Source organism: Perca flavescens, chromosome 14 (genome assembly GCF_004354835.1).
Source record: "Perca flavescens isolate YP-PL-M2 chromosome 14, PFLA_1.0, whole genome shotgun sequence".
NCBI classification, from domain to species: domain Eukaryota; kingdom Metazoa; phylum Chordata; class Actinopteri; order Perciformes; family Percidae; genus Perca; species Perca flavescens.
This window is the reverse complement of record NC_041344.1, coordinates 11,997,760-12,019,053: the sequence shown is the minus strand read 5'-3', so window position 1 is coordinate 12,019,053 and position 21,294 is coordinate 11,997,760. Positions and strand designations below refer to the sequence as shown.

Genomic DNA, 21,294 nt, shown 5'->3' with positions numbered 1-21,294 from the left:
GTCTAGTCAATATGAGGACTACAGGTGTTTGTGGAACTGTGCATGATTATACATCCAAACAATGAGTGTGTGTGTGTGTGTGTGTGTGTGTGTGTGTGTGTGTGTGTGTGTGTGTGTGTGTGTGTGTGTGTGTGTGTATGTGTGTGTGTGTGCGGTAGGCAGAAGACAGAAACAGATGGTTTGGGTTATGGACAAATAGCGCACATGAGCCTGTGAGAGATAGGGAGTAAGCCTATGTCTGAGCACACATATGTGGTGTTGTTTGTTTCTGTGCATGCATGTGGGCGTGCACATGCTGCACATGAGTGTGTGAATAGGCAAATGCACGTGTCCTGGTGTACATTTACATGCATATGTGAGGGCGTGTGCATTTGTGTATGTGCATGTAAGGGGGAGGATTTGGAGCACTGAGGCGCAGGTGGCCCTGGAAATGCCATCCATTTTCATTTGGATGTGGATTCTGTTTTGAGTGTGTATCAGTGTGTATGGAGGGAGGGTGCGTGCTAGGGAGGGTGATGACAAATGACAACAAAATGAGGAAGGCAGGGGGATGGAAAGCCAAGCTGGCAGGGGATGGCATGCCAGGCTCGCTGTGCAGCCAGGGGGCCGGGCACTCTGTCCTCACGGCAGGCCCCTCTGCCGAGCTGTGAATACAGAGACAACAGCCGGCGCATACACACAGTCTCATAGGCAGAGTGGCAGCAAACAGTGATGGCATCACAGCCTGTCACATGCAAACACACATGTAAACCTTTGTACAAATGCAAAATAATGCAGTACAAGTTTGTGATGTCCACTGTTTATTTCTAATAAATGATAACTGCAGAGTGAAATTATTTAAAAGCTTTCTTGATTAGTTTAAGTGACTGGTTGAGAGTTCCCAGGCATTTTTAAACCGTTTGCATCGATCACAAGTTGATGTCATATGAGGGTTGTTTAGGTCATTTGTGGAGTAGTGACAGGCATTGGATTAGTAGTAACAATGCAAGATGTGTGACTTACATAAAGACCTTTTCCCATTGACAATCATTATAAAACTGAGCATCTCACATATTCAGAAATTACTCCTTGTATTATCAAAGAAAAGTTACAGTCACCCATTGAGTTGGTTTGAGCAATGGGTCTAATGCTTCTTGCATTCACTGTACACTTTTAACATTAGATATCTATCTAACACGCTCATGACACACAAAGTGGCTAGGTGTAGATGGATTCATGCTCTTTATGCTAAAAAACATTTCCAGGAACTTTTCCATGACATGCAACTGAGGAACATTGAGTCATTGAAATTGATATATTAATATATCAATTTCAAAAATTGATATATTAATATATCAATTTCAATAAGTATGTAGGTCTCTTAACGCATCTAAGGTGAGACATCAGGATTACACTGCAAGTACTTGCCATCCCTTCCAAGGGACTTTCCCCCCATCATATTTTTCATTAATGTGACTCACAATTCTCAAGACGCTATGTGACTTAATAACATGAAACATCAACATGTGGACAATCCAAAAAGGCTAAATGCCAGAGAACACCTCACCAATAAGTATAACTGGTTGAGCTGTTCCAATGAGTGACATATTTTCCAGACTAATTCTGCAAATCCAGACACCTTTGACTTTGCACTTCTAGATACATTTAAGATATAATTTTTTTCATTTCCCTCCTGTGACCACGGTAAGACCTGCATGCTAAAAATAATTACTGCTTTAATGCCATTCCTGTTCAGACTTATTTTTGAATAAGAGCGTGTGTGCGTGCACCGCTGCGTTCGCCGTCTTTTGACCATTTTGACAGAATAAGTACGTTTCTCCAAGGTTAAGTGGGGGCAGACAGATCTATAGACTGATCCCACATCAATTTTAAACAGATGGAAAGTTATTACTGGAGGTTGAATGAGGATGGAAAGAGGAGATTGTGTGACAGCAGGGCAATTGCTCGACAGTGCCTTCTCACCTACAATATACTGTATATATCATTTTTAACAGAGGAAGGATGTACATGAATGGCAGACAGGTAGCATGCACATGTATGCGATCCCCAGTCTGTTCCCTGTAGCTGAAGAAAGTATTTGGTGGCTTCTAAAATCTCTCCCTACATAACACGCTTGAATGTGCACAATAACATGGAAACACTTGTAAGCTGTCTTGGGCACCAGCGTCCCTCTGCTGGTTCACTTCAGGTCACAAAGAATTACACAGTCTGACATAATCAGACTTAGAATTAGTTGTTCGGCTAACAGGCAGCTTGTCCTCACCCAACCTTTTATGTGTCATTGTTTCAACCCTGATTCACAATCTGCGGCTTATCAGCAACTGTGGCCCCAAGTCACAAATGTAAACAACCTATGGGGGCGGTTATTTGACATGACACATGGTTAAAGTCACAGAAGTTTCTCTTTCTGTTCGTTCTTCCCTGTCGTTGTAAACAAATGCTCACGTACAGGCCTTTTTACGTCACCGCAAATATTTTTCCCCATCAACGTCTATCTTAATATGGATAGATATCGACATAGTCTCTGAAGATCTCGTCATTGTTCTGTGAAAACCATGTATCTCCAAGATGTCCACTTTTTATAAGCTAAGAAACAAAAGCTTTGTTTTCAGCTTTGTGCGTTTTTCAGATAATCTAACATGTTTTTAAATGGTTTACTTAGCTTAAGAAGTACTCAGTCTTTTCAACCCAATGGTGCTGCACTGTTAATCTTCACTCATTGTTCAGTTTTGATTTCATATTCCATTGTCCCTTCTGTATATCATTTACATTTGCTGCTAAATAGCACAAGTTCCCCACAGGGATATATCCACATTTCTGTCTTCGCTTGGTAACGTTTTAGGTTTTTACCTGCTGATTTTATCAAAAGCGCCGACAATCAGAGTAACTAAATTCAACCCCTACAGTGAGTAAGATTATACGCACACACATGTATTGTAGTTTGCCTTGGCAATATTGTAGTGGTCTTAGAAGGATTATAAAAAGTGCAAAATTCCTGGAAAATAAACAAAACGGAGGAAAAAAGGGCAAAGAAAACTGGAATGACACAGAGGAACAAAGCTGTCTTAATAATCTCTTTTGATGCCTTCCGAACATCATACTTGTCAGCTACTCATATCCCAGAGTTTCTCTTTCAGGCTGTTTCCCTCCTTATACTGAATGTTGGATTCAGCTCAGTGGTCAGGAGTAAGGCAGAGAGAAATGAGGCTGTCATGTCAGTTGAGTTAGCAACATGATTAAGCTGGATGCCAACCTTTTCTAACTCTGATGCATTCATGTCAGCTGTATTTAATTCATGAGTCGGTGTAAAGGATTGGAAGTGGTAAGAGGAGGCAGAGAGGAGAGGGAAGGACGGAGGTTCACATGTTGTAATTTGCGGGTTTATCCCACATTCTCACTAATTCTGCCTGTGGCCAAAACCCCTTCGTCTTTTTTTTGCTCTGTATTTTTTTTCTTTTTCCTCATCATCCTCAGCTCTTACAACTCATATTTTATGCATTCAGTTCCTATGTATAGCAACTAACAAATAACAACCACTACAATGCTCTGACTTCTCTTTTCTGCAGCACATCTTCCCTCTTACATTTTCATTTCCTTCCATACCTATAGCGCCCTTTGCTATCTTTGTTCCCTTTGCTTTTTTTCTTCCTCTCTTTACTTGCTTCATTCTCCCTAGGTGAAGGATGGCAGGGGAAGGATGAATGGTGAATGCTTGGCCTCCCTCCAGCTCACATTTTCAATAACCAAGGGGCATTTTAATGGTCCTTTAGCAAGCGAGCAGGCACATATAGGTGCATGCATGTCTACATGGATATGTTTCTACATTTATTAAGTGTGTGCAAATGTTTGTCGGTCCGAGTGTGTATTTGTGCTGCCTGCCCACTTGTTGTATGGCTGACCAGCTAAATAAATACATCAGAAGCTGGGTTCAAAAAAACTGATTTGTCTCCCCCCTGAGAATGTGAATTATTTTAAATGAAAGCTGGGGAGAGAGATGAATAACAGTAGCGGGTGACGTGGCTTTTGAGGAGAGAGATGGAAGGAGGGGGAAGGACCAGATGGGCAGGGGTGGTATCGAGCCAGGGAGAGCTGGTATAAAGTAAAGGGGTAGAAAAAGAAAAAAAAAGTGTGATAAAAGAGAAAAGGGGCATGAAAGAGGAGTCAGAAGCCCAAGAGTGAAAGTGGGGGTGGTAACTGATACAGTAGCGGCTTTGAGAGGCTTTTGTAAAAAGGCACAAATCAGTTGGAGGAAAGGAACGTTTAAAAAAAAAAAAAAAAAAAAAAAGTCAAAGAAGAAAATATGAGGCGACGTCTGTCTGAAACAAAAAGAGTTAGGGAGCGTTGATGACATGACAAGAAGTGACAAACGACAGAGGGGAAGATGAGTGCAACAGAGGGAGCGACATCAGAAACATATGATTGGGCACCGGAGCCAAATTTTGAGCACACACAAACACGTATCTCTCTCTCCCCCACACACACATACATCAGATGGATCTCCAAGCTTCTCCAGCAGATTTCAGCCTGTTAACCTGACTAACCCTGCCTCACCGCAACTCACCTGCCACATGGTCCCGACAGGGGGCAGGGTGAGAGGGGTGGAGAGACAGAAACAGCAAGGTAGAGCGAATATTTAAAAGAAAGGGGGGAAATGATGACAGAAAGGAGGGAGAGAAATAAAGCGGAAAAAAGAGAAAATAAGGGACATCGAGGACGGGAGAAAGAAAGCAAAACTAAGAGGTTTTAGAGGAAGTAATGGAGCACCGAAGAGATCAGTGGGATAGAAATGAAATACAAACTTCTTTGGCAGCGTAGGGAGTGCATGGGGGGTAAATGGGTGAGGGAAATAAAGAAGCGAGAGGGGGCAAAGGGGAGGAGAAGGAAGGCGTGTAGTAAATTACAGAGGGAAGGAGAGCAATAGGAAGGAATAGCAGGGTGGCGAATGTGCCTGGAGCCGGATTTTGGAGCAGCAAACAACAGAGATAATAAGAGAATCTGCTGAAGGCACATGCTACACTCAGTAATTATATAGAAAGAGCAGCCTTAATTAGAACAGGATGGAGCTCATGAGTGTGGCAGAAACACACACAAATACACCAGCACATGAAACATAGCATTTGCGAGGGAAATTATTACATAATCTATTTTCCTTTATAATGAGATTGGAGAACACGTGTGCGCTCATCACCGCAGGTACATGTAGTGCAAATGTGTGAATGCGTGCAGGGTCAAGATCTAGAACAATGCTGTGTGTGCACATGCTGACAGAAACTAAAGCAAAGGATGGTTCTTCACATCAGTATATCACTAACCGCTCTGTATATTTAATTCTTTGGTAACACTTTATAATAACGGTACATACATTTTCATGAATTCATGCATAAAAAAGCATGAATTCATTCTTGTAGTACTTCATGGACTATCAGTGGTGTACAAGGATTAATTGTATCTCATGCATGACTTAATGCAGGAACAATACGTTAATTAATGCATCAATTAAGGTCAAATTAAAATGAAATGTATTAACAATTATACGTATTGTTCCTGCATTAAGTCATGAATGAGATAATATTAATCATTTTATATTATTAATAATAGTTCTATATGAATGAATTCATGCTTTTTCATACATGAAGTCATGCATGAATTCATGCTAATTCATGTACCATTATTATGAAGTGTTACCAATTTTTTTTTAAGAGATAAAGAAAGGAAAACTGAGAATAATAGAATTTTAACATGGCATTTATTTTATTGTGCCAGCTTTTCTACAATTAGACATTCATTTTTGTTTTATGCTCAAAGCAGGATCTCTGATGTTCTGCAAATCTGATGTTCTAATTTTGTGGATGCTAATATTTCTCTCAGATAATTCAAAACCTTCCTGAGCAAGTTTTTTTTATCCAGTGTGTCTACCAATTTGTGCTTGGGAGTGCTTTGTTTTTTCGAAGAAATTAAAATTATGGCTAGGCATGTGGGAAAGCATCCCAGCATGCATCACATTGGACTGCGAGGCATTAGTTTCACTTTAAATGTGCTCCTGTGCTCAACAAAGTTGTCCAGAATAAAACGTGGATCAAAATGCAAGGGATTTGGGTGATGTCAGTTGCTGCTAATAAAACTGAAATCTCTGCTTCGCTGAATTATTCCTGCCTGTGAATCCTAGATCACCACAAAATATAGAAGCAGTGGAAAAACACATCTGAAAAAACTTGAGAAAAATATAAATGTGTGCCTGGGAAATACAAACTTATTTGCTTTATGCCTACATCAGCATTAAAATAGCAGAATAGGTTAGAGAAGGTCCATTATGACAACACATGCTATAATGTGAAGTAATCCAGTGTTGCCTGGGTCTGGCGTGACTGTTACATTGTGTGTGGTAATAATCCTCTTCTCTACTGCACAACACTATCTGCTTACAACATTATCAGTAGCTACTCACTGGCTATTCAATATTATTGACCTGCACTGAGACGCTTAGTGCATTTGCTCTCACTCAGATACACAAATAGACCCAGGAGTAAATAAGACCTAGTTACAGAACCTGTTTACAAACACGCACAGAAATTAGTTGGACATAATGGTTATGTTATGATTGCCAGCTTTGCAATCATTATATTATGTTTCACAGCAGTCAGCCATGCATGTCCTCCAGAAACACGTATATAAGTGTGATTGTGACCCACACAGACAGACACAAACACACAGACACACACAAACTCCCTTACACACACTGCTGTTATCGCACTATCCATTTCTATCAGGCACACAATGAGTCTTAATGTCTTTCTCCCACACACAGAATGAAATCAACCCAAGTGTATGTGTGTGTGTCTGCTGTGTGGGGCGTACCACAGCATGCTCCTGAATGTGTGTGTCCTCGCTATATGTGTGTATGAGCAGTCCCAGCGCAATTCCTCAGTTTAGTGGAGCATTACTGCTGATCAATAGCTCTGGTGCAGTGGGAGATGTCAGGGTTGGGGCTGCATATTCATACCACTACTGCTGAACTGAGAAATGAGGCACTACAGGGGAAGTGTGTGTGTGTGTGTGTGTGTGTGTGTGTGTGTGTGTGTGTGTGTGTGTGTGTGTGTGTGTGTGTGTGTGTGTGTGTGTGTGGATTGCTCTTAGGGGGAATTACAGGCCCTGTCACCTATAGACCACACACTAACTGTGCCCAGGGTAGTTCGAGCACCAAAGATAAAGTATAGGATCTCTCGCTTTTTCTCTTTTTTTCCAGGCATCCTGTCTTCATTGGTGCTGTCACTGAACTTCACCATCTTTGTCTGCTCGCTCCTTTGACAACAAGCCTGGCCTGTCCTATTCTCCCTTTACTTCTGCTTTTCTTTCAAACAGTTTCTATTCTCCTGTCACTGTTAGAAATCACATATTTTCAACTCCTCATGTCTTCGTCTGTCCAATGTTTCCTGACTTCGCTCCTGACATTTCGCTGCTCTGCGAATTTTGCTTTGTCTGTTCGTTCAATTTCATTGTCCTCAGCTTAACTTTTATTGTAGACAAAGCATTGTTGATAATTACAAGAAGCAGCTCAAGCAACAGACCAACTGCCATACATACTTATATCCAACTGTCAAACACTTACCGTAGGACCAGACATTCTGCAACACAGCCGTGTCATACGTCAACGTTCTGCATGACTTATGATCAGCGTAGTTGATTCTACCAACTTTTCTACTAATACTTTGTACTTTCTGCATTTTTTGTTAAGCAGATTGTGTTCCTCAGACAACATGCATTAAGCAGCATGTTGTAACAGCTCCTCATTAACTTTGCCCAATGTTAAAAAGGCACAGGCAGTGTGAACACAACTTTTTGTCTTTGCCTTGTTCTTTTTATAAGTTGGCTTTTGTTGGTCTGTTTTTTCCCCTAACTCACCTGCCTATTTTTTGCCTTTGTTCTAAAAATAACAGTCATGCAATCTCACAATTTCTACTCTAACTTCTTCAGCCAGATGCACAACATTTTGTACAAAGCCAAAACTATGCATATGCATTCTTTTGATATGCATTTAATTAGATTTCTTTAATTTAAAGGTCCAATGTGTAGGAATTTCTCCCATCTAGCGCTGAGACTCTCTCTCGCACCACGCTGTTCAAAGTACGTATTACAGCTACGGTAGCCTTCACGCTTCAAAAAGCCAGTCTCTTGCTCTTTTCAATATCCTTTTTCTTTTTCTGGGTGAAGAAGAAGACTCCTGTTCTTGAAATTTGGGTTTTGAATATGTGTGGTCCTCCATGTTTCCTTCTTCAAACATGCCGGGCCCGGGAAGCTACGATACCCATTAGCAGCACCTGTGAGTTTATCATGTGACAGCGAAAACGTGAAAGGCGGAGCAGTATGTCCTGTATGTCCCTTACCGGCTAACGTATTTCAAGATGGCGCATGAATATGGAGCGTCTACCCCAGTTCATGCAAATGCAAACGTAAAATTTCAAGCCAAAAGGAATACTTGGAATTGATGGTGGTGGTAAATATTCATGAAAAAGGACAAGTTTGTGAATTGGCAACACAGACTTTGATAATGAACAACTAAACACGTTACACACTGGACCTTTAATGTTGTGTGTACGTGTGGTAGGGCTGTGCAATTAATCAATTTTAAATCATAATTACGATTTCTGCTCCTAACGATCCCAAAAACAGAGTAATCGAGAAAACGATTATTTTGCACATTACGTTTTGCAAGTCAACTCTTATTTTGTCATGAGTTCTGAATGGAGAGAAAAAAGCTCAAACAGGAAAAGTATTAGAGGGAAATTTCACAGTTCAAGGTGTTTTCAGTGTTGATTTGTTTAAATGTTTCACGGTTTGTTTTTTTAAATTCAATAATTACGTCTTTCCAAAAGCCAATGAGTAATCGTGTAAAATAATCAGGATTTCAATATTGACCAAAATAATCGTGATTATGATTCTTTCCATAATCGAGCAGCCCTAACGTGTGGTGCTGTTTGACAAATCTCACTCTCTGTGAAACTGGGCGCACGGGGAATGAGCCTCATTCCCACTCCCACAGGAGACATAAATGGATACAGACATGCCCCTAATCACCCATTTTCATATCAGTACTTCTGTCTGCTTCACTACTCACACAAACGGTGCAATTTTATGTATTTGTGCCATACCGTTTGATATTCTCTAACAAAGCCAGAGCAGTTGTCAATCCACGCAGCTATCATTATTTCATCACATGCATCTATAAAACATCATCAGTACTGATATCTCAATTATCATCAAATGTCAGAATGGTAATTAATGATTTAGTTTATAGCACACAAAATGCTTCACAATACAGGATAAAATAAATGCCGATGTGTGTATGGGTAATGGAGTATGCATTTGTTTGTGCATATGCAACCTTTTTCATCTGGCCCCTTATCTCTATTGCTCTACAACTGCTATTAACTTTCTACCAACCCCCTTTTCTCCTTTCTCACCTCTGTCCTCCTCCAACACTGATTGGTACTTTAAACATTTGCCTCTATTTCACTGTCTTACCCTGCTTGTCTTTCATTTTCTGTCTTCTCGCTTATAATTAATTGTTGGCGGGAAAACTCGAAAGCATCAATTCTGTTACTAAACTTTCTGTCTGCAACCTAATCTGGCACAGTAGCTTCAAACGGAGATGGAGGGAAGAAGTGATTTCTCATTGAAAAACAATTTTACTTCAATACTGAGAGCACAAAAACGGTAAAATGCCACCAAAGGCAAAAGCAGAGGTGAAATCGGATGAAGAATGTGTGTCACTCACACATGTTAATGAACTGATGCAGCAACAAAAGGAAATGTTTGTGGCGCTGCTTGAACAACAACATAACTTCAAAGGCTTTGTTAAAATCATTATGGACTCCACAAACAGCAGACTGGATGCAATAACTAAGGATCTACAGGACATAAAAACCAGCTTGCAATTTACGCAAAAAGATGTGGATGACATAAAAACGTATAACGCGAAGCAAACTGAACGCTGCAACGCTATGCAGTCAGACATCTTTAAAGTCTGTGACAGCTTACTGGCAGTCACTGACAAAATGGAGTATTGGGAGGGACAATCCAGGCGTAACAACCTTGTTTTCAAGGGAATACAAGAGGCACCAGGAGAGACCTGGGCCAAGACGGAGGAGAAAGTGAAAAAAGTGCTGGCGGAGAAGTTACAGCTGCAGCGAGAGATTGAAGTGGAGAGGGCCCACCGTACAGGGAAACCTGGAGGAGACAGAACAAGGCCAATTGTGGTGAAATTTCTGAGGCACAAGGACAGATCTGCCATATTACAACGCACTAAGTTACTGAAAGGATCAAAAATGTTTATCAATGAGGACTTTACGGATACTGTCAGAAGAACAAGGAAGGAACTGATGCCGGAGTTGAGGGCGGCAAGAGACAGAGGGGACATTGCCTATCTACGACAAGACAAACTGATCATCCATCCGCCGGCCCAGTACACCAAAATAGACGTGAAACATCTAATTTATAATCAGGTATGCTGAATTGCTGACTGTATCATGTCATTGTTCACAACTAATACATGTAGGCCTACTGGAGAAAATCAACTACTACAGAGGATTGTTGATCTGGACAAACTAGAGCTGAACACCTTTTAATACACGGAACATCACTCACAGGACTTGGAAAATGATATTGATCCAGTAAACAACTTTTTCCTCAACACCAACAGCAATTGCTTTTATCACAATAATGAACAGTTCAATTGCTCAGTTAAGACAGAAAAATAATTATTTATAATCCACTTTAACAGTAGAAGCCTATATGCCAACTTTCATAACATTACACATTATCTAAATCAATTTAAACAGCCTTTCAATATAATTGCTATATCAGAAACTTGGATAACTAGTGAAAAGGGTTCAGATTTTGAAATTAAAGCATATGAAATGTGTTGTATTAACAGGGAAAACAAGAAAGGGGGTGGTGTGGCTTTGTATGTGGGCCAGAAATTAAATTACAAGGTGGTGGAAAATATGTCAACAGTGGTGGATGATTTACTTGAATGTGTTACAATAGAAGTTTGTAGGGAAAAAAAGAAAAATGTTATTGTAAGTTGCATCTATAGATCACCAGGTTCTAATATTGATTTATTCAAGGACTGGATGGAGGTAAACATTACAAAAACAAATCAGAAAGTTATGTTCATCTGTGGTGATTTTAACATTGATTTGCTAAATCCTAATAAGCACAACATGACAGTGGATTTTATTAGTACAATGTATAGTCTGGGCTTTCTTCCCAAAATTACCAGACCCAGCAGGATTACTTCCCGCAGTGCAACATTAATTGATAATATTTTTTCAAATGACATGGATAACAACACAGTGAGTGGACTATTAATAAATGACATCAGTGACCACTTACCAGTTTTTACAGTTTACAACCGCAACTATACATCTAAAAAGGAGAATAAACCTCTATTCAGACGGGTCAGAACAGAAGAGTCAATGGTTGCACTGAAAGATGATCTGCTCTCACAAGACTGGGAAATAATATATCAGGAAAACGATATTGACAATGCATATGAAGAATTCCTAAGAATATTTAAATTATTATATGATAAGAATTGTCCAATAAAAAAATATTGCAAAAAACAAAAATACAATGATAGACCGTGGATTTCAAAAGGATTACAAAATGCCTGTAAAAAAAGAATTCACTTTATAGGGAATTTATGAAACACAGAACTATAGAAACAGAAAATAAATATAAGAAATATAAAAATAAGTTAATTAAGATTATGAGAATTTGTAAGAAAGAATACTATTGTAAATTATTAGATAATAAAAATAATATGAAGGGTATATGGAATATACTAAATAGTATTATAAGAAAGGGTACGAGTCAGTCTAATTATCCCCAGCATTTCACTTGTAATGAAAAGAACATTAATAATATGGAGGACGTGGTCAATAATTTTAATAAATATTTTGCAACTGTTGGACCAGATTTAGCTGAAAAAAATCCTGTTCCGCAGATAACTGATAACAGATACAATTATCTTATTGAAAGAAATCAATGCTCAATGTTTCTTAAAGATGTAGAACAAAAAGAAATAATAGACATTGTTAAAAAATGCAAAACTAAAGCATCCACTGATTGTAACGAAATAGATATCAAGATAGTAAAAAATGTAATTGAGGGGATCTCACAACCATTAACTCATATTTTTTATTTGTCATTCCAAACTGGTAAATTTCCAACTAAAATGAAAACCGCAAAAGTCATACCTTTGTATAAAACTGGAGATAAACACCACTTCACAAATTACAGGCCGGTCTCTCTACTGTCACAATTTTCAAAAATTCTTGAGTGGGAGTATTTATTGATTTGAAAAAAGCATTTGACACAATTAATCATGACATATTAATTAATAAATTGGAACGGCTCGGGATTAGGGGGATAGTGTTGAAGGCAAGGCAAGGCAAGGCAGCTTTATTTATATAGCACATTTCAGCAACAGGGCAATTCAAAGTGCTTTACATAAAACATTAAAGAGCAGTTAGAAAACAATTAGAAAACAATAATAAACAAATTAAAAACATTAAAAGACAAGAATAAAATTGATAGTGCAGTATAAGAATAAAAGTTACAGTGCAGTATAAGAAATTAAAGTTAATAAAATAGATTATTTAAAGAAAAGCAACATCAAAAAGATAGGTCTTTAGCTTAGATTTAAAAGAACTGAGAGTTGCAGTGGACCTACAGGTTTCTGGGAGTTTGTTCCAGATATGTGGAGCATAAAAACTGAACGCTGCTTCCCCCTGTTTAGTTCTGACTCTGGGGACAACAAGTAGACCTGTTCCAGACGACCTGAGAGGTCTGGGTGGGTCATAATGTAGTAACAGATCAGAAATGTATTTTGGCCCTAAACCGTTTAGTGATTTATAAACCAGTAAAAGTATTTTGCAATCAATTCTTTGAGGCACTGGAAGCCAGTGTAGAGACTTCAGTACTGGAGTGATGTGATCCACTTTCTTGGTTTTAGTGAGGACTCGAGCAGCAGCGTTTTGAATCAGCTGCAGCTGTCTGATTGATTTTTTAGGGAGACCTGTAAAGACACCGTTACAGTAGTCAAGTCTACTGAAGATAAAAGCATGGACAAGTTTTTCCAGATCCTGCTGAGACATGAGCCCTTTAACCCTTGATATATTTTTAAGGTGATAATAGGCAGATTTTTTAATTATGTTAATGTGGCTTTTAAAATTTAGGTCTGAGTCCATGACTACACCGAGATTTCTAGCTTTGTCTGTTGTTTTTAACATTGTTGTTTGAAGCTGAGCACTGACTTTCAATCGTTCCTCTTTTGCTCCAAAAACAACCACCTCCGTTTTTTCTTCAGTGGTTAAGCAGTTATTTAAAAGACAGGCAACAATTTGTGAAGTTGGGAGATTATACATCTGAATGTTTGGACACTGCGTGTGGTGTCCCCCAGGGGTCAGTATTGGGACCAAAATTATTTATCCTCTATATAAATGATATATATAAAGTATCTGAATTACTGAAATTTGTATAATTTGCAGACGATACAAACATCTTTGGTTCTGGTCAGAATTTACAGCAACTCTTGGATATAATCACTTCAGAATTCAGAAAAATAAAACGGTGGTTTTGACCAAATTCATGATATTTGGTAATCATAAATCAATTAATCATGTACAGTTACAAATAGAGGGTGTTAATATAGAAAGAGTATGTGAAATGAAATTTCTTGGAGTGATTATAGATGACAAGATTTGCTGCAAACCTCATTTAAAACATATCCAAGCAAAACTGTCTAGAAGTATTGCAGTTTTGGCTAAAGCAAAGCACAGTTTAGACAACAAATCACTTCACATCTTGTATTGTTCAATGGTGTTACCGTATTTAAATTACTGTGTAGAGGTTTGTAGAGGTAATCGTTAATTATACTTCAAAAAAGAGCAATAAGAATAATTCACAACACTGGATATTTGGAACACACCAATTCACTATTTTTACAGTCTAAAGCATTACAATTATTTGACCTAGTTGAATTTCAGAAAGGTGTAATTATGTTCAAAGCGAGAAACAATTTATTGCCTGGCAACATACAGAAAATATTTTCTGAAAGAGAGGGGGGCTATGACTTGAGGGGAAAGTACAATTTTAAGACTCCCAATTTTTGCCCTACAAGGATAAGTTTCTGTCTATCTGTCAGCGGCACTAAATTGGGTAACACACTAAGTAATGAATTAAAGCAATGTCCAAACATATTCCAATTTAAAAAGATGTTCAAAGAAACTATATTCCAGAGGTACAGATAACAACAGTGCAATTAATTAATAATCTGGGCTTACCGGTACATTGAACAATGTGTAATATGTGTAGAATTATTGTTTATAGGTAAATATATGAATTTCCATTAATTACAATTTTTTTTTTTATCTCTGTTGACATTATTATTATATTATATTATTAGTAGAACACATTTAATAGGAAAGAAAGGGTATGAAGGGGTAGGAGTACATAAGTTTTACATCTTCCTACTCCTTTTTAAATGTGTAAATAGGTTTTTTAAGTACAAGAAATTATGGAGTTTTATTTTTTTAACTGTTCTTTTTTTACATTACTATTTTCTTTGGATGTTGTATTGTATTTACATGTTCAAAATAAAAGCTAAAAAAAGGGTTAGGTTGTTTAGTTGTCTTTAACCTTTACTGGCACAATGAGCTCAAGATAAAACTATCAAGGCTTCAACATGAATTAAAAAAAACAACAGTAAGTTAATTATACGCGTAGAAAGACACCATTGGCGAGAAGTTACCAAAACAGAAGGAGGTAATTTCATAGCAATAAACTGCAACCATCAACCATGACAGCAACTCAAGAGTTCAGCACTTCTGCTAAATTACCCCTCCATTACAATGCACACAGCCTGCTGTCCAGTGACTACAACACCCACATCTCATTGCACAACAATGCAAGATGGGGTGTGAAAGCTAACAGCAACAGTCAGGCGATCAAACTGCTGCTGCTGTATGAGCAATGGGTTGTGAAAAAAAGATTCCAATACTGTCCCTGTGTTTAACGTCAGAGTGCAACACCCCACGCCACCCACAGACAATGCTTCATGTAAGTATGTGTGTGTGCGTGTAGGCAATTCAGGCTACAACTCCATAGGGTACAGCCATCTGAAGAAAGAGTACATTAGTTACTTTATTCACACTCTCACACACACACACAGCAAGGCGTTCAGACTGTATCATGTGTCATGTCGACATGTGCGCTGACACTCTTACACATGAACCAAGGTAACATCACTGACAAATCGAGGCCCTGAGCATTGATGTCATGTCAGTGTTAAACAAAAGCAGACATGGATTGAAATTGAGTGTGGAAGGCTTTTCTGTACCTCCATTGTCTGTCTTTGAAAAACAATGACCACTCTGTATCACTCTCTTTGTCTCAACACTTAACAGTGCTTTCTTCTTGATTTCCCCTTTCGTTCCTTGTCCACATGCAATTATTTCTACTATTCTCCTTCACTCTTACAGTATCTGTCGTATCTTCACAGCTCTCTTTTCACATGGATCAACCTGTAAACCCTCTCTCATACTCCTGTTTTTCTAATCTCTCCAACACACAGCCATCCTCCGCTCTCCCTCCTTTCCTCACCGGTCTCCCTCTCTTCTGTATCACAGCAAAAGTCTTCAACTTATTAATTCATTCTTGTCTATTATTTGAAAATCAAAAAAATCTGGCTGTGTGAAGTGCACTTACCAGAGAGTGAGAGTGAGCTTAACTGACCCCTCATTTCTACAACATGCTTCAACCAAGTTGAATTGTACTGGACACAGATTTTTGTAAATGTTTCAAGAAAAATGCAACTTCAAGGGATAAACTGTTCAGTTATTCTGACAAAGAACTGGAGGACATCAACAGTACTTTAAGTAGTCAAATTCCCTCCCTTCTAATCCTACCTTCACTTCTGCTTTGCAAACATTTCTTTGCCTTGTTCTTTCGTTTGCTTGTTTGTTTAGTTCTCTTTCCTCACACAATCCCTTTCCTGTTCCTTCTGTTCTCTTTGTTTTCTGGACTCTTTCATCTACCCATGCATCCCACTGTCTATTTATTTGTTTCCTACCTTCACAGCTGCTGTGTCCCTCTTCGTAGCCGGCGCTGCAGCTGCACTTCCCAATGGGCACCAGCCATTCCCCCTCAGCGCTGCAATGCATCCTGGGAGGGCTGTCAGCATCAACCTCAGAGTTGTTGACGCAGGTGCCGCGCACCTCTACCAGCGTGGCGAAGGCCGCCTCAGCCACCGTGTCGGGGAACACTGCCAGGTTCTGCACAGTTGCAAGGCAGCGTTTGTAGTACACGCGCACGGCAACTAGGGCCACGCAGGCACCGACGTCCTGGAAAGCCAGGTGGAAGCCCTTGCGGTTGAGGTGGCCGATCTCACGCACCTCCGTGTTCAGTTTCATCTTTCTCTCACCCAGGTCACCCTGCGTGAAGCTCTCGTCGGCAGCGATGGTGTCAATCTTGGTGTAGCGGTCCTCTCGGGTCACACCCCCGAGGTCCCGGTCCGACTCGACGTAGAGGAGGTTGAAGGTCTCCTTGCACGTGCCCGCCACACCGGGGATGCTGTTGCAGTCGCGCAGCGTGAACTGGAGCTCCACGAAAATGCGCTGGCCACCTCGGCGCGCCACCCAGCCTGTCTGCAGCCAGTTGTTCTGCTGCGTGGGCTCCATCACGTTGCACACCTGGTACGTCCGGATAGGCTTGTACTTCTCATCTACACCACTTATCTCCTCCCACTGGAGAGATGGAGGCAGGTGGGAGGGGGAAAAGGGAGGAGAGAGGGACAACAAAGAGGATTAAAGGTGGAGGTGGAGGTATAGTGAAGAGGATGAGAGGAAAGAAGGAGAGGAAAGGAGAACAACAGGAATGGAGGACGGCAAAAGTACAGTTAAAACAACAGAAGAAAAAAACAGGAGTGAAGTGATAATATGAGGGAGTGAAAAGACAGAAAACAAAGTAAAGTGAGGTGGGCGGGAGACAACACAGATAATGAAAAGGACAGTCAAAAGTCAGAGAAAGAAAGAATACAGTCAGTACAGGTTAACGGTCTAACAACATAATCTGATTAATGGGTGTGTGGGTGTCGAAAAAAAAAAACATTCACACTCAGATTCTTTAAGAACGTCACAGAGAAAATGACAAACCGCACTACCTCAGTCATTACATCAGCCTTGAGCGGTGTTACTGAAAGAATGGGTCAGACCTTAGTGGCTTTTTCAGCTGGTCTCTTTTCATCTCCACCGCCCTAGTCATTAAATGTAAAGGCATTTGAGAGGAATGACTGTTAAATATGGTTGCCTACATGCTGCTGCTTAACTTTTTTAACATTTACCAAAATTACTAACGTGGAATTCAAAGCAACTGTATCCTTCCTTCTAGATAAAACCAACAGTTAAGGGACTGTACAAAAAGTATCAGGAGGTTGGGTTTCAGAAGGGGGAAGATATATAGGTTATCTTTTTGCTGAAAGGAAGGTAGTATGACTTTTTTTTAAGAGTATTCCTCATCCCAGCTTTACGTTTGTCATTCCTTACTTTTGAGATTCATTGTAATTATTATTATTAAAAGTTTACATCAAAAACATGGCTTTTCTGTGTGCCACTGGTAATAAAAGTGCGTTTGGCCATGTGCAGAGAACAATAATCGGTTACACTTTACTTGAAGGTATCTACATAAGAGTGACATGACACTGTCATGAACGTGTCATAAACATATATATATACAAAATATTTTGTCATGACAAGTTATGGTTAGGGTAAGGGTTAGAGTTAGGGTTAGGGTTCATGTGTCATGACTGTGTCATGACAGTGTCATGTCACTCATTTGTAGATACCGTCAAGTAAAGTGTTACCCAATTAGTATGTCCTATAATGAAAGAGTTAGTATTTTTTATTTGCTTTTATTAGAACATTTGCAGTATAAAGCAAGTGAGAAAAACCCTTTTATCTGATACGTTATTGGTCCATTGGATGATAACAACTCCATGTCACCAGTAATGTGATAAACTGCCCTACTGCCAAGGTGACTAAATCAAAGTGGATGCAGTGTGATCTCTCTGTGTGCCATTGGGGACGGTAGTTGAGTCAAACAAGTATATTAATAGATTAGATTTAGCTTTGCATGTGATCCAACAGCCACCACAAACTGCCAGTGACTCAACACAATCTACACTAAACAGTATGTGTACACTGCGGTTTATATAATAGACACCTCGGGTGTGTTGCACATGAAAAAAGGCCATCGTCCAGGTGGGAAGTGGGCGACAAACTGCTTAGGCAGTGGCAGATTCTTTAAAAAAGGTCTCCGGCCTTTGTCTTGCATAACTTAGTGCTAAAGTTTTTACAAGCCAAATCGATTGATACGGAGGGGGGGCATTCATCTGTGGCAGCATATCTGTGTCTAGGTTTGGGCACTGCGGTATCCAAACCTGCATAAGCACCATTGATTAATGATGAGCTCTGGACTGGGCGAGAAGAGAACACGTGAGAAAGGAAGGCAATGATTAGAAGAAGGAAAAGTAGAAACAGCATGAACAGAACAAGAGGATGAAAAGGGGTGGTCTGGGCCAGATGTTAAGCAAGCAGCTATGTTGTGGAGCCAAGCGACTAAACAAGCACATGTGCAAACAAATAAACAAACATACAGACGATAATAAAAATGCAAGTAAGCACACTTACTCCATTGGGGGGATAGGATGTCCATCCCAGCTCTGCCTGAGTCTCTTTAGAATTCAGCAGCACCACTGCAGGAAATAAAGAGGAAAAAACAAACAGAGAAGCACATAGGTCAATTTAGAAAGGATTATGGAGCCTGTTTGTATTTATTTTATCTTGTCAGCGTAAATAAGTTTGTCAATAGTGTGCCATGAGTGCATGTCAACAAAGCACGTTAAAGACTAACTAATGAAGAAAGAGTGGTCTTCAATTTACAAGTCTAACAATGTAAGTGCAACACGACATGTTACTTTTGGAATAATGAAAGAAAGCCATTAACACCGAGGCAGGCCTGTCAAAATCTGGTGAAGGTTAACGTATCCTTTGAGAAGGGCATTAATGCCATCTGCTGAGGACTTAAGCTGGACAAAGAGCTTTCCATCATCCGCTGGCTTCAGCAGTAAAAAATACCAGAGGCCGCAAACAAAACACGACAGAGCCCCACAGAGCTTTCAAAACAAGCCGAGAGACAAAGAGTTCCCTCAGTCAGCTTTCAATGGTGGGTCTGCGCTCTACAGTATGTGTTTTCCTTTCAGCACCATGGACAGGGAGCAAGAGCAAGCTTTGAGTGTGTTTTTAGCACCACGGACAGCTACACAAAAAAATAGTGGAATGAAGCTCTGAGAAAGCGCTGTGCAATGCTACTTCAGTTGCTTAAATAAAAGACCCACTGCAAGGAGAAGTGTCCTAAAAGGACATCAGGAGTTGAGTTGACCTAAACATTTTTCATGTGCAAGTATTTATTGTTTCTAATAGAAGTGATCTTATTAGAAGTGATCTTACTACAATATCAGTGGTAGAACTACATTTACTCTATTACTGACTTTAAGTACAAATTTGAGGTGCTTTACTTGAGTAGTGTTAGGTTATTTATATTTCACTAGGTTTTCAGAAAACAGAGTATCTTTACTTTTGATAATTTAAGTACATCTTGTTCATTGTTTCATCTATGCTTTAACTCACATTGTATACAATGTAATCCAAGGCTGCAACAAATGTTTGTTTCATGATTAATTAATTACATTTTTCAAATTCCCATCACAATTTCCCAGAGCCAAAACCTCTTGTTTTGTCCAACTAACAGCCAAAAATCCCAAAACATCTGTGTAATAGAAGCAGAGCAGAAACAATTAATTGGATGGTCAACCAAACTCTGCAACTATTCATATCATTCATTTTTTGTCATCTTTAGGCCAAAACACCAAATATTCTGTTGTGCCAGATTCCTATATGTGGGGGTGTTATACCTTATGTACATGGCAGTATGACTGTAAACTGAATATGTTTAGGTTTTAAAATGTTGGTCAGATAAGAACATTTTTAATGACAATTCTTCATAATTTTCCATTTCATAGACAAAGAATATGAAGTGATGATTCAAGAGACTATTCATCACATTAATCACTTATAAAACTACTCCTCAGTTGAAGTTATGTTGTAGTACTACTACTTTCACAAGTACAAGATCTAAATATGTCCACACTGAAAGAATATCCATAGTTACAGTATGAGGCATCACCAAGTACTTCAGCATCCTGTTCAAACCAAAGTTGGCATAGCAACCGAGGAGCCACAGTTCACTAGTCAAAGTCATGTCTTTGAGCAGTCGGGAGTGAGATTGGCCATTTCAAACTCAGTAGTATTTGGCAGGGGTACATGAAAGCCATCATTAGATCATTTATCTTAATCTATAATGTAATATCAACATCTGTAGCGACATATGGTGAGCTGCATTACGCCTCATTTTTAAAGGATTTTGCTGATATTAAAGTTACCCATGCTTTAAGCTCGTCTGCTTAAAAAGACACTCTCCCGTATGGTTCTGTGGTTAGCTGATAACACAGAGGCATTTGGAGAAGATTAGAGTGGGAGAGGCCAAGGGTGGTGGAGAGACACTGAGAAAGGCTGAGGTGGGAGCCGAAGAGAGACGATGAGAGAAAATAATCAGCGGAAGAGGGTGGAGAGAAGCAAGAAGGAGAGCCAACTTGAAAGAGAGAAAGACAAAAAATTCAAGTCGACAAGAGAGACAGAAAAAAGAAAAGGAAGAGAGAAAGAGGCACATGAAGTACAAATAAATGAACACTCCGGGCAATACACAGAAGGATCAGTATGCCTTAGTGAGCAGTCAGTCAGAGAGTTACTCAGAGGACAAAGTTGGCACTATGATCACACACTGAACACATAAGTCCTGTAATGACAGCCTAGTTAGACAGGCTAATGGGCCTTTGGGAGCAGGAGGGAGAGAGAAATACAGAGAGACAGATAAGAGAAAGAGCGTCGGAGAGAGAGAGAGACAAAAAAAGTTAAGAAAAGAAAACCAAAGTAGGTGAATGAAGGGTCACTTAAAGAGAAGGAAAAAATTAGAGTAAGAAACATGTGACAAAGAAACAAAAGCTCTCTGCCCATGGCTCTGACTAAGAGCCGTGACAAATTAGCTACTAAACACCAATTTCAAAAGGTTGTTTCATAAATAATTGCCCATCATTATAGGGACAATGTGGATCTGTGAGCT

The 21,294-nt window shown here is 39.5% G+C and overlaps 1 protein-coding gene across 2 annotated transcripts in view; it reads right to left on the bottom strand.

The window, feature by feature from the left end:
• Positions 1-21,294, bottom strand: part of epha10 (EPH receptor A10) — a 167,676-nt gene that overhangs the window by 104,364 nt on the left and 42,018 nt on the right. For both annotated transcript variants that reach the window (XM_028596648.1, XM_028596649.1), the window contains exons 2-3: positions 18,747-18,811; positions 16,133-16,805 (exon numbers count right to left, since the gene is read on the bottom strand). In XM_028596648.1, coding sequence (XP_028452449.1) covers positions 16,133-16,805; positions 18,747-18,811 — 738 coding nt within the window. The remainder of the gene's footprint in view (positions 1-16,132; positions 16,806-18,746; positions 18,812-21,294) is intronic.